The sequence below is a fragment of the Empidonax traillii genome, unplaced genomic scaffold, assembly GCF_003031625.1.
Source record: "Empidonax traillii isolate 1590-97213 ecotype Southwest subspecies unplaced genomic scaffold, ASM303162v1 scaffold380:size670999, whole genome shotgun sequence".
Classification (NCBI taxonomy): domain Eukaryota; kingdom Metazoa; phylum Chordata; class Aves; order Passeriformes; family Tyrannidae; genus Empidonax; species Empidonax traillii.
In genome coordinates, this window is record NW_020955573.1 from 79,701 (window position 1) to 91,791 (window position 12,091).

Here is a 12,091-nt window from a genome sequence, read left to right on the forward strand (position 1 = left end):
TGAGCTCAGGTTTATCTTACAGAAGTCAGAAGCTCAGCCATGAACAGACCAGGCCAGTTCTGCTTTCATTTACACCAAAGCAATTCCTGGCCCTGGCACAGGCTGCCCGGAGAAGCTGTGGCTGCCTCATCCCTGGGGATGTCTCAGGCCAGGTTGGACAGGGCTTGGAGCAACCTGGGATAGTGAAAGGTGTCCCTGCCCATGGCAGGGGGTGGGACTTGATGGACTTGAAGGTCCCTTTCCACCCAAACCATTCTATGACTCTATGAATTTACGCCCTTGGGTTTCAAACATTTTTTTAAAAAGAAGTATTTTGAAAGTTACAGTCTGGCTTTTCCCTTTTGCCACCACGATATTCATGCAAAAATAATTATTCAGAGCATGAATACAGAATCAGCAACATACCTATTTCCCAAAATTAGTGTGGCACAGAAAGGGAGAACACAGAGAGCTGCAAAATTTGAGCACAATTCTGAACATGCTTTCTTCGTGTTGCAGAATTGCTCACAGATCCTTTCAGTTCTTTTCTAGCCAAGATATTTTCGTGGCCCTAAAAACTGTTTCTTTCAGCGCTTATTACCAAAAGGAGGGTTTTCCTCCATGAACCACCACAAATGGGTACAGCAGATGCTGATTTATGTCAACATCAGCTGATTTTCTTCTCCATTTACCCTTCCTGCTGGGTCTTTGCTTAGCGAGCAGGTCCTGTCGCCTTGACAGCCAGTGTCACGTTGGATGTTTTTGCACATTTGGGGAGAGCTTGACTCAGTCCTTCTCCCAAACTTGGTGTCGTCATGCGCATGATGGTCATTATGAATTATTGATAGTGATGGAAAAGTCACGAATACACAGCTTTGCTGCAGGGCCTCAGCCTCTTCCTTTGGTTTAATCATTGCTTTATCTCCTCTCCGTGTTTTACTAATAATGTCAACAGAGACATTTTGTGCTGCCTTCCCCACCAAAGAGTAGCAGTGCTGGTGCTGCAGCCACAATCCTTTTTGCTGATCTAGTTTGACTAGTTATGCAGATTTTATTTTTTTTTTTATCTGCAAACTCTAGAAAACATTTCAGTTATCAAAAAACTATTTTCCAGGGGAATCCTGGCTCTTATTGAGGCAGAATTAAGAGTAAACTCTTGTACAGAGAGTACTTTGAAGATAATGAATAATTCATTTATTTTTCCCCACTTTTGCAGTGTAACTCATAAAATTGGGAGAACAGCTATGAAATGAAACCCTGCTGCTGTATTGTGTAGTCAGAGAATAACTTTCTAATATAAGTATGGAAATTAATTCATAAAAATACGAATTCTGTATTAACATTATAAACACAAATAGTAATATCAATAAATACTGGAAGACATAGTAATCTTTGAGTAGATTGGGAGGCACATTCCTGTGGCAGTGCCAGCCCAGCTTGCCCCAGAAGTTTTTTTCCAACTCAATTTAAACTCCCCACTTGCTGTAGCAGCCGGGAAGAGCCTTTATTTGAAGGGATCCTAAAATGCTTAATAAATCAACCTGGAGCCTGTGCCCAGAGCTCACAGCTTCTGCCATAAAATGAAAATACTCCTGGAGTGAAACAGGATAATTGTCTAATAGCAAACACTTTTCTAAGACATGCAGAGCAGCGCAGGGGTGATGCAGAGAGGCCTTCATGGAACACCAGTTCCATTTGTCTCAGTTTTCTGCCTCCTCCCAAGGCAAACTCTCCCAATCCATTCCATTACTGTGTGAACAATCAAAACCCACCCTCGATGCTCCAATGGCTCAGCACTGGTTCAGAGAGGGGGGGAAAAAACTGATTGAAGGAATTGAATGCAGCTTCCAGCAAATGTGCTTTTTTGGGTATGATCAGTGAAAAAAAAAGAGGAATCCGTTCAATTTGCTGTGTGCGTTGTGTTGGAACCCCCTCAAAACACACATAAATGTGATCCTGGAAGTGTCCTCTCATGGTTTAGTGACCAAGGCTGTCCCACAAGGCAGGTTCTTGGGGACATTAGATTGGTTGTCCTTTGGTGTAGATGAGGGGAGGAAGGCTCTGCAGAGTTTCTGAGGAGAGCCTTGACTTTGTAATGCCCTTTTCCCCTGGCTTAGCCCAGAATCAGGGCTGTGATGGCGCGTGGCATCGCTTATCCCTCTTCCTCTGGCATCTGAAGAGGAGAATGATTATGAAGGTGGTTAATAGATGGGAAAGGAGGATTGATCCATTCTTTACCTTGCCTGCTTTTGCTGCAGTTTAGTCATAATAATGAGAGTTTTTGATAAGTGAGCTTTGGATTGAGTCACTGGGATCTCAAGTGAGTAAACAGATGTTGGGATTAGTCTGAGGAGCTGAGCAGAGCAATCATGTGCTGCTGAGGGAAGCACACAGAGAGGGGGGGAGGCAAGGATCTCTTGGATCCCTGGCTCTCATTCCTGCCGGTTTGGGGGCAATCACCTTGGAATGCCCTGGGTCAGCTGATGAGGTGTTGGAGCAACCCCCATGCTCAGCACAGTCCGTGGGAGGTGTGGGCACTTGAGGGGGTTGAGGGCTGATATTCCTGACGGTGGTACCTGGGAGTGGGGACACCCAAAGGCAGTGACCAGCTGGGAATGTGCTCCCAAGCAGTGTTTGTGGCAGGGAGGGAAATCCTCAGAGCCACATGCCATCTCCCAGACCCTGCTGGATCTCAGGAGAGTCCTTTGCTTGTTGGGCACGAGGGGAGGAAAAAAGCTTGGAAATGAGTTTGTTGTCACGTCTCACAGTTCGCATCTCAAATGCAGACACAGGAAAAATACTATCTCTGAAACACAATTGTTGACATAATAATTTTTATTTTTGTTTTTCCTTCAGTTGGAAAAATCATGGGAACCACAGGTGTAGGATAAGGGAATGATGCTCTTTTTCCTGTGATGACAGAGCCACTAAAAGGCAGCAGTTGGGAAAAATGTCCCAGCAGCCAAAGCAGTCCATCAATCTCAGCTGCTGCTTCTATGAACATATTATATAATAATGGCTCTTCTTCTACAAAAAAACCCCATAAAGGTCTCTCTTTTCTCTCCCTAAATATCACCAGAGGAAGCCATTAATTCTGCTCTAGAGTTAATCTGTTCCATCGTGGTGATATATCCATTAATGGATATCATCTATCCATTAAACCTTCCCCCCTTGCACAGAAAGAAATAACAATATTTCATCGTTAAAAAGAATTTTGTATTTTGTGTTTTGTTGTAAAGTGACTGATTTGTCTGACTTTTCCAGACTCCACATGCTGAGACTTTTATCTAAGCAGTCCAGAACCTCTTTTCTTTGGCACTGAAGGCCTAACTGGGCTCTCCTTCTCAGACTGACCAAAGCTCAGTCCTTGCCAGAATTAACCCTTTATTCCCAGGTGCAGATATGAGCCATCATTGCATGGATTTGGGGAGCAAGTCAGGGAACACACATTCATCCAATTAATAGCCCATCAGGAGTTGGAAAGCAAATGAAAGCTGCAGACAGGCCCTGGCACAGCAGCAGGGTCCCCACAGGGTGAGCAGAGCAAGTGCTGTGCTTCTGGCAGCAGTAAAATGACATTTTCAGGGATGAAAATCTGCCTGCTGTAGCATGGAGGGAAAATCCATCTTATTCTGAATAAAATTAATAACACAGTGCATACCTGCTTGGGCTATAATTTCAGCTTTTCCTGCAGATTATGCAGATGTTTATACTCAAATCATGCTTGCAAAGTTACCTTTAATGAGAACCACATATACTTGCAGCATAAAAGCTGAGATTTTGGAACACAACTCATCGACAAGGAGTAAATTCACATGGATATCAAACCATAGAGTGGACAGGGCCCTGCTTGGGATAGTCAAGGAGCCTTTTGTGGGGGTTGTGGACTTTGCAGGATGGGGTTCTGGAATGGGAGATCTTTGAAGGAAAGCCTAAAAAAAGGCTGCCTAGCTGTCATCATGTCTTTGAAGTGAGAAACAAATATGAGTAAATGCCTTTATGATAGCACAGGAAATGTAGAAATATATTTAATTCCATCATAGCCAGTCAACAGGCCACTGGAACATGGAAATTCCAGCAGAAGGGATCCTGGGCTTACTGTAAATGAACCAACAACCTCTGAAACAAGACCTTCCTGTCATCTGCTCTTATAGAAGCAATAGAAAGCCACTACACAATTCATTGTATTTCATTTTGCTGGGTTGTTATTCATTCTATTTTTTAAATGACTCCACTACATCCCTGCTAATTTGCATGTCTATTAATAATACCGAATTCTCACTCAAAATCCCATAGAGAAAATGACAAGTCTGTTAATATCCTTGCAGGGGATTAAGTAGGACCTGAAACCCAGAGTCTTTATAAGCACTTTGGTGCCTTTCCACTGCTTTTACCTTATCATTCCCAACTTGAAAGGCTGCTGTTATTCCTGCAGGACTGCCAGGATGTAATGCATCATTTATTATGTACAGCAGGTGACTGGTAGTTAACATTGATCTCAAAATGAATGTTATTGTTTGTTGGGTTTTATTTCCTGCAGCTTTCCCGGGGAGCTTCGTGTTTCTGTCAGTGACAAGATGACAATTCATATTTTTACCAAATGATCCAGTGACTCATCCTATTAACTCCGCTGGAATACACACTTCCAGTCCTCCTGCCACGGTAAGTCCGTGGGATTTTGCATTCTTTCTGGAAACATTACTCAGGAGTCAGTCCACAGTATGTATTTGGTAGAACAAATAACCTTTGCCTAAACCAGGAACTTCTCAGCGATGACCCCAAATAGACCAAATATTGCATAGGACACCTATTTTTTTTTTTTTTTAAGTTATTGAAGTATTTTAGAGCAATAGAGAAGACTGTGCTTCATCCCCTGTTATTTACAGGGCTTGGTTTGTTTGGACATGGAGGCCCTGTAAGAAGGAACATCGTGTGTTGTGGGAGTTGATGTAAACTCAAAAAATATCTGCCCTTGAAAATGCAGCCCTGTGAGGGGATCCCCATCCAGCTCAGAATGACTGTACCATGAGTCATGAGGCAAAATCTGTCATCCAAAACCCCCAAATATCCAGGATGAAATAATATGGATTATGTATTCGTACTGCTTGCCCGAATTAAACCGCTCAGTTTGTCCCTCCTGAGAACTCCCAGCTCATCGAGCCCATATCCTGTAACATTCCAGGTGTTGGCTCCTCGGCTCCTTTTCCCACTGTTTGGAAAGTGCAGGATTGGGCTCTGCACATCCTTCCCAATTGGGAGAAAGGGTGTTGGAGGCTGGTACATGAATCTCCTGATTCTCACGGAAACCTGGGATCACAGGCTGATTGGTGTTGGAAGGGACCTTAAAGACCATCTCATTCCATGGGCAAGGACTCCTTCCACTGGACCAAGTTGCTCCAGCCTGGTCTTGGACACCTCCAGTGATGGGCATCCTGTGGCAGGGCCTCACCACCATCTTCCCAATATCCAATCTAAATCTCTCCTCTTTTCCTTAAAGCCGTTCTCCCTGTTCCATGGGTTGGGGAAAAGTTGGAGCTTATTTTTGTTGACAGCATCTCTTCCTCTGCTCACTTTTTCTGCCCCTGCAGGTGATATTCTGTGGCGTGGTCCAAGCAAACTGCTTTTAAGTGCATTTTACCCACCTTGCAGCCTTATCTCACCAGAGAGGAGCATCTGGCCCTGAGTTATTATTTGTTATTTCAGGGTAACTCGATGGCAACTGTACTGAAAACTGATGGCAACTCATGCGTGATCTGGCGATAACAGGATAAACAAACACCACCTTCCCACATGCATTAACAGTAATGGAAGGAAAAATTCGTGAAAAACACTGTCAAACCAGTTTAAATATTTCCCCATTTAGGTTCCCCAGATGCTTTACTGCTTCTACTTGTCTCGTACGCGTTTAAATTACGACTGGAACTCCTTCCGCCTTTGACATTCCTGCCTCCGGAGCTTATGCCAGCTGCAGTCCTTAAGTGAGTGAGTAAAATACTTCCAAATGCCCGGCTGAACAGAGAAATGCAGCTTTGAATTTAAGGGAAGCTTCAGCAAGGGATCATGGGAGTCGTTAGTGATGCATGTAATGTGTGTGCAGGAAAATCAGGGCAGGCATTGAGGGGGACAACGGCAGAATTCCTGGGAGTGTTTCTGGAGTAACCCCCACAAACAAGGCCACCACAGCAAGGCATTTTGCTCCATCTCTTTTTAAGCCTTTGCTCCCAGGTAACAAGAGACAGGACGAGAGGAAACAGCCTCAAACTGCGCCAGGGGAGGGTCAGGTTGGACATCAGGAGGAATTTTTTCCTGGAGGTGGTCAGGAGTTGGAAGGGGCTGCTCCCCCAGGGAGGTGGTGGAGTCCCCAGCCCTGGAGGTGTCCAAGGAACACCTCTGGTTGAGCTGACAAGATGGGGATTGGACTCGATGATCTCTGAGGTCTTTTCCAACCTCAGTGATTCCATTATTCTGTGAAAGGTCCTCATGCAACCAATTTCAAGTGCAAAGTAAAGAGAATTAGAGCAGTCAAGCATTCCCAATCTTTGCTGGAAAACAGGAAAACAGGGGAGCAGATCAAAGGGAAGAGGATGGAGCTACCACAGCTGCACAAAAACCCTCTCAGCTGGATTCTGCTTGAGAACCCCAGCACATGGCACAACCTTTGAAAACACACTGAAGCAACATTAGGGAGTATATAAAAAGAGAATCTAAACAGTTTATGGGTAAAATATGAGCTAAATTTGATGAGACTGTTCTCTAGACTGTAAGTACCTGTTTCTCTGAAAGTTGTGGGGAACATGAAAGCTGTCATTAGCGTGGCAGATTTCCTTTATTCAGATATAAAGCCAGATCTGCTTTCATTTTTTTTAATGGAGCTGATCCATGGTACAGTGCTAAGACGTGGTTAACAAAACCTTTTAGTGTCATTTTATCCCAAATGACAACTCTTTTATCAGAGCTGCTTGGTCCACAAAGAAAATTAGAGCCTCTCATTTCAGTATTAAAATAAATAATGAAAGTTAATCAAACTATGTTGAATGATCCCACAGCATCTAAACATATTTCCATGTTGTGACCACTTCATCAGCTCAGGGTGACCACTCAAGGACAAGTTGGAACTTGAAACAGGGAAATATTTTTTTAACTTTATAATAACGATAATATATCACAAAACTTGACTGGGTCTGATCCATCTTACTCTGTGCTTCTCTGGCCAGTGTAGGTAAAGGAAAACACCTTGAAATCTACTTTTCCTCGTTGCTTTATCTGGCAGAGATCTTAAATCAGACAGTTTATAGTAACATTTTAAATCCCCGAAACAAAAAACTAAGAAAAATCACTAGGAGAGAGTCCCATTAAATTACAAACACTGATGAGGTGAGCTAAAAACCACCCTCTTTTGAGTTTCACTGATGTTTGTGCAGCCTCCATTTGCCCACGGACTGACTTTAAGGCAAGAAAACACTGAATGTGGAACACATGAAATGCTTTTGGGTATTCATGTGGAAGAAGGTACAGAGAAGGAATTCTTTGGCAGGGAGCAGCAGGGAAGAGTCAGGGAAGGCTGGGATTGAGGGTGCTGCTGAGTGAGAGCTCTTGAAGTCTGTGTAGGGTGACCCTTTTAGTCTCAGTGTTGATGCTGATTTATTGTAACTGAGGTTACTTACATTAATAATAACTCCTGACGTTGGCCTGAGCACCTCAGTAAGTAAATTTGCCACAGCTTTGAGAAATCAGATTCCTAATGAGTATAAAATTACCTGGAAATTGTTCTTGTTGCCAGACAAGACTGAGGAAAAGAACAAGAGAAAACCCTTCTAGGAAAGTGCAGGGCTGTGTATTGGGTTGCAAGCTGGATGCAAATCAGTAAATAATAATAATTAGTTTATGTAGGTTTAGCTGCAAATTGATTACATTCTTGAAAATTTAATTCCTGGTTCTCCCGGGATATTTTCCTCGCTTGTCAAATTGGAGGTGTCATTTCAGCACAGAATTCTTAGTATTTATCATAAAACATTAATGTTGAGGCTCTGAACTCCCAAAGCCTCCCCAGATTCTCCAGGAATCACTTTAGAGAAATGACATTTTGAGGTACATCTCTTCAACACAGATGAGAGATTTACTGACATTACCTTTTCCTGTCAATTTAAAATCTCAGTGTATTGCAATAACATCTGAAATAACTAAAAACATGTAGCAATAAAGGAGGGATTTCTAAGCTTATTTAGGGATACTTCCATCTTCTGACTTTCCAAGTGTTTGAAGAGGGTTCCTCTGCTCAAAGAGGGGATTGAATTTCAATGTCCCCTTCTCTGCGCCCTTTCTGTTACATCACAACATTAACATCCAAAAGGTCAAAGTTTTGCAATATCAGACAAATTCCATAATAAAAAACTGCTTAGGCAACATTTCTGGCAACTATGAGTTTTCTGGTAGGTCCATCATAACCTGACATATAAAAGGCTGGACTTGATGATCTTGGAAGTCTTTTCCAACCTTAACAATTCAACCATTCTGTGAATGACACAGAGACAACAGGGCAGCAAAAATATTTGTACAAAATCTTTTGCAACCTTCTTGCTCCACCCTGGCTTGTCCTATTTTCAAAATTCACTGTGGCTTTCTGAAACTGCTGGTTTTTTTAGGATTAATTTGTTGTTAAGGGATGTGGAAAAGGCTCTGAAGGACAGATACAAGTTTTGCATGGTAATAGTTTTAAAGGAATAAGCATGGAGTCATAGTGGATATTTAAAGGTGAAATCAAAAGAGTGTAAAATTGGCAGTGCTGTGGATGGCAGTTTCTCTCCTTTTTGGTTCAAAATGTCATGTTCTCTAAATTCCTGCAGGAATGTCCATATTCCAGAGTACATGTGCAAGCATACATATGTTTGCATATTATGTAGGTGGAGTTATACACTACACACACATTGCCAGGAGCTACGTGGGACTGATTCCAAGACCTTCACACTGTCAGTTACATTCCCAACTTAAGCCCTGCTTTAGCCAACTTTTAAAACTTTCATTCAACTTCAAACATCTGGTTGGTTCCGTTCTTTGTAGCGAGGCCAGAAAGGTGCCTGGAACTCCATATGCTCCTGATCAGTTTGCTGGGAGATGAAATTATAGCAAAAGTATGTGAAATATAACTCTGTCATATTCCCAAGCCATTTGTCAGTTCACAAGTTCCTTGAAATCACTAAAATATTGCAGAATGTGGAATCTGAAGGCGAGGGAAGGAAAATACATGACAACGTACATATGTAATCACTGCTGATGAAGAAACAACAGCGTAGACTTTTCAGTGGTGTTATTACTCAGTAGGAATTTATTTTAGTTTTTATTCTTGAGCTTTGGCTGAAAGAATCTGTTTGAGCCATCTGCCTGCAGAGACATTGCTGGTGTTTCAGTAGTAGCTTCTCAGTGTTGGCAGATTCCCAAAGACCCTTTTTCCACCCTGCTGGTGACTCACTGAGCTGCTTCAGATCCCACCTGGATGCCACCTGAGTGTCACATCTCATTGCTGTATGTGAAGCTATTAAGTCAAAATATCATTTTAAACGAGTCAGAGCTTTCTCCTGTGTATTCTACAGGTGCTTCTTTACAGGCTTTCTTGGGAAATTGTTTCTCCACAAGACTGGAAGGGTTTTTCTCATGGTTCTGCAAACCACAACTTGCAGCACTGGTACATTAGTGTAGGAACACAGTTAATGGCTTAGAAGGAAATTTTTTGCCTCAGGAACACGGTGGAAACAGCTTAACCATGATCAGGTTCCTAAACCACATTGATATTAAAGGACGTGTGTTTATAGATGATCCACAGAGACCAAGGTCCATCCAAGGCACTCACTGGATAAACAGTGAGCGTGTTCCTCACTCCTGCTTTTTACAAAAACTTCCTACTCTTTCAGTGATTTGAAGTATTCAAGTCACTGAAGATGAAGGAAGATTTCTAGACAGGACAGAAAGAACAAATTTGCTCATTTTAGTTCCTCACGGCGAAATTTATTTGGAGTTTCATTAGAACCACCAAGTATTTGGTGTTATTAACCTTTGAGTAGTTTTCAATTGGGTCTGGATGCTTTGCTGCATTTGCTTTGAGTCATGGGTTATACAATAACGTGATGGCTTCTCAGCAGGATTAAAACCTGGGTGCATTAAAATTCAATTAAAAGACTGCGACAAGTGCAGTGGTTGACTCAGACTATTAACTGGGATTGTGTCACTGGAAAATGAACTGGCTTTGTCAGTTCCTGCCAAGGCAGGAAGAGACAAGTTTGCTACAACCAAGTGAAATGTCTGGCTCTCTGGTATTTCAGGAAGTTCTTACATTTGTCCCTAATTTTTCTTTCTCCCTGTTTAGCTCACTGACTTCACAATGACTGAGGAGGACTTAGACCACAGATTCAGTTGTCTCACCTGGGATCAGATTAAAATCCTGGATCAGGTTTTAGCTGAGCCCATACCTATTCATGGGAGAGGAAACTTTCCAACGCTGGATGTGAAGCCGAAGGATATCATTCATATGGTGAAGGACCAGCTCATTGAGAAGCAGATCCATGTCAGAGACATCCGCCTGAACGGCTCCACAGCCAGTCACATCCTGGTCAAGCAGAACGGAACCAGCTATAAGGACCTAGACATCATTTTTGGGGTGGAACTTCCCAGTGAGCTGGAGTTCCAGATTGTTAAGGAAGCAGTCCTTAATTGCCTTTTGGACTTCCTGCCAAAATGTGTTAATAAGCAAAAAATCACGGCTCAGACCATGAAAGATGTGTACGTGCAGAAGATGGTCAAAGTCTCCACCGACCACGACCGCTGGAGTCTCATCTCGCTGTCCAACAACAGCGGCAAGAACGTGGAGCTGAAGTTCGTCAGCTCGCTCCGGCGGCAGTTCGAGTTCAGCGTGGACTCCTTCCAGATTGTCCTGGACTCCATCCTGGCGGTGTACAGAGCCTCGGAGCGCCCGCTGGCAGAGGACTGTCACCCCACCGTCATCGCCGAGAGCATGTACGGGGACTTCAACGAGGCCATGGACCACCTGAAATACAAACTGATCTCCACCAGGAACCCCGAGGAGATCCGAGGAGGTGGCCTCCTGAAGTACAGCAACCTCCTGGTCCGTGACTTTAAGCCGGCAGATGAGGCTGAAATTAAATCCTTGGAACGTTACATGTGCTCCAGGTTCTTCATTGATTTTCCAGATGTTGCCGAGCAGCAAAGGAAAATCGAGTCCTATCTGCGCAACCACTTCATCGGGGAGGAGAAGAGCAAGTACGACTACCTGATGACCCTGCGTGGGGTGGTGAACAAGAGCACGGTCTGCCTCATGGGGCACGAGCGGCGGCAGACTCTGAACATGATCACAATCCTGGCTTTGAAAGTACTGGGAGAGCAGAACATCATCCCCAACGCGGCCAACGTGACGTGCTATTATCAGCCTGCTCCGTATATCAGTGACAGAAACTTCAGCAACTACTACATTGCTCATGGACAGCCCCCCGTGTTCTACCAGCCCTACCCATTCCACATACAGATCCAGAGCGGGATGGTTTAGGAACAACGCTGACCTCCGCAGCACCCACTTACACTCCTCCCTCTTCCCAGTTCTTAATAAAGGCCTCATTAAAGCGAGTTTTATCAGCACTTCTGAGTTAAGGACATATTTTTGTGCAAGTTGCCAAAGTTCTTTGGTTGATCAATGCCTAAAATCACCATTCAGCACGTCGTGAAACAAGTGAAGCGTCCGTCATTCGTGTAGTGTTTATACCTTGGGCTGTATTTTTTTGCAATGAAAAGAGAAGGGTATAAATTGTTCTAATTTTATAAAATGAAATGCACTAAGTTCTGGGTTCTAAAAAAAAAAAAATTATTCTGAAGCAAAATTTAAATAGTGTAAATGAAAAATGAAGCCAGTGAAATACCTCTCAGTAGAAATGCCTGATGTTAGAAGTGTTAGATCATCTCTCTGTTATATCCATGTGGTTCCAGCAACATTTATTTGCAGCACCTTTGAAAATACACATTGATGGGTTGTCTCTTGGTGGTGTGAGCTCTGCTTCACAGTCTGATCGTCCCTCAGGTGCAATCAGAGAGGTCCCTCTCCTCCCCAGAGTAC

General features: G+C 43.3%; 1 protein-coding gene across 7 annotated transcripts in view; it reads left to right on the top strand.

Annotated features, from left to right (window-relative positions):
• TENT5D (terminal nucleotidyltransferase 5D) overlaps window positions 1-11,619 on the top strand; it is a 15,715-nt gene extending 4,096 nt beyond the window's left edge. For 5 of the 7 annotated variants that reach the window (XM_027893097.1, XM_027893101.1, XM_027893099.1 and 2 more), the window contains exons 2-4: window positions 4,520-4,641; window positions 5,843-5,957; window positions 10,337-11,619. In XM_027893097.1, the coding sequence (XP_027748898.1) occupies window positions 10,352-11,530 (1,179 nt within the window). In that variant the 5' untranslated portion in view covers window positions 4,520-4,641; window positions 5,843-5,957; window positions 10,337-10,351 and the 3' untranslated portion in view covers window positions 11,531-11,619. Of the gene's footprint in view, window positions 1-4,519; window positions 4,699-5,842; window positions 5,962-10,336 lie in introns of all 7 variants that reach the window. The other 2 variants (XM_027893102.1, XM_027893103.1) reach the window with 2 other exon arrangements.
• Window positions 11,620-12,091: the final 472 nt, after the last annotated feature.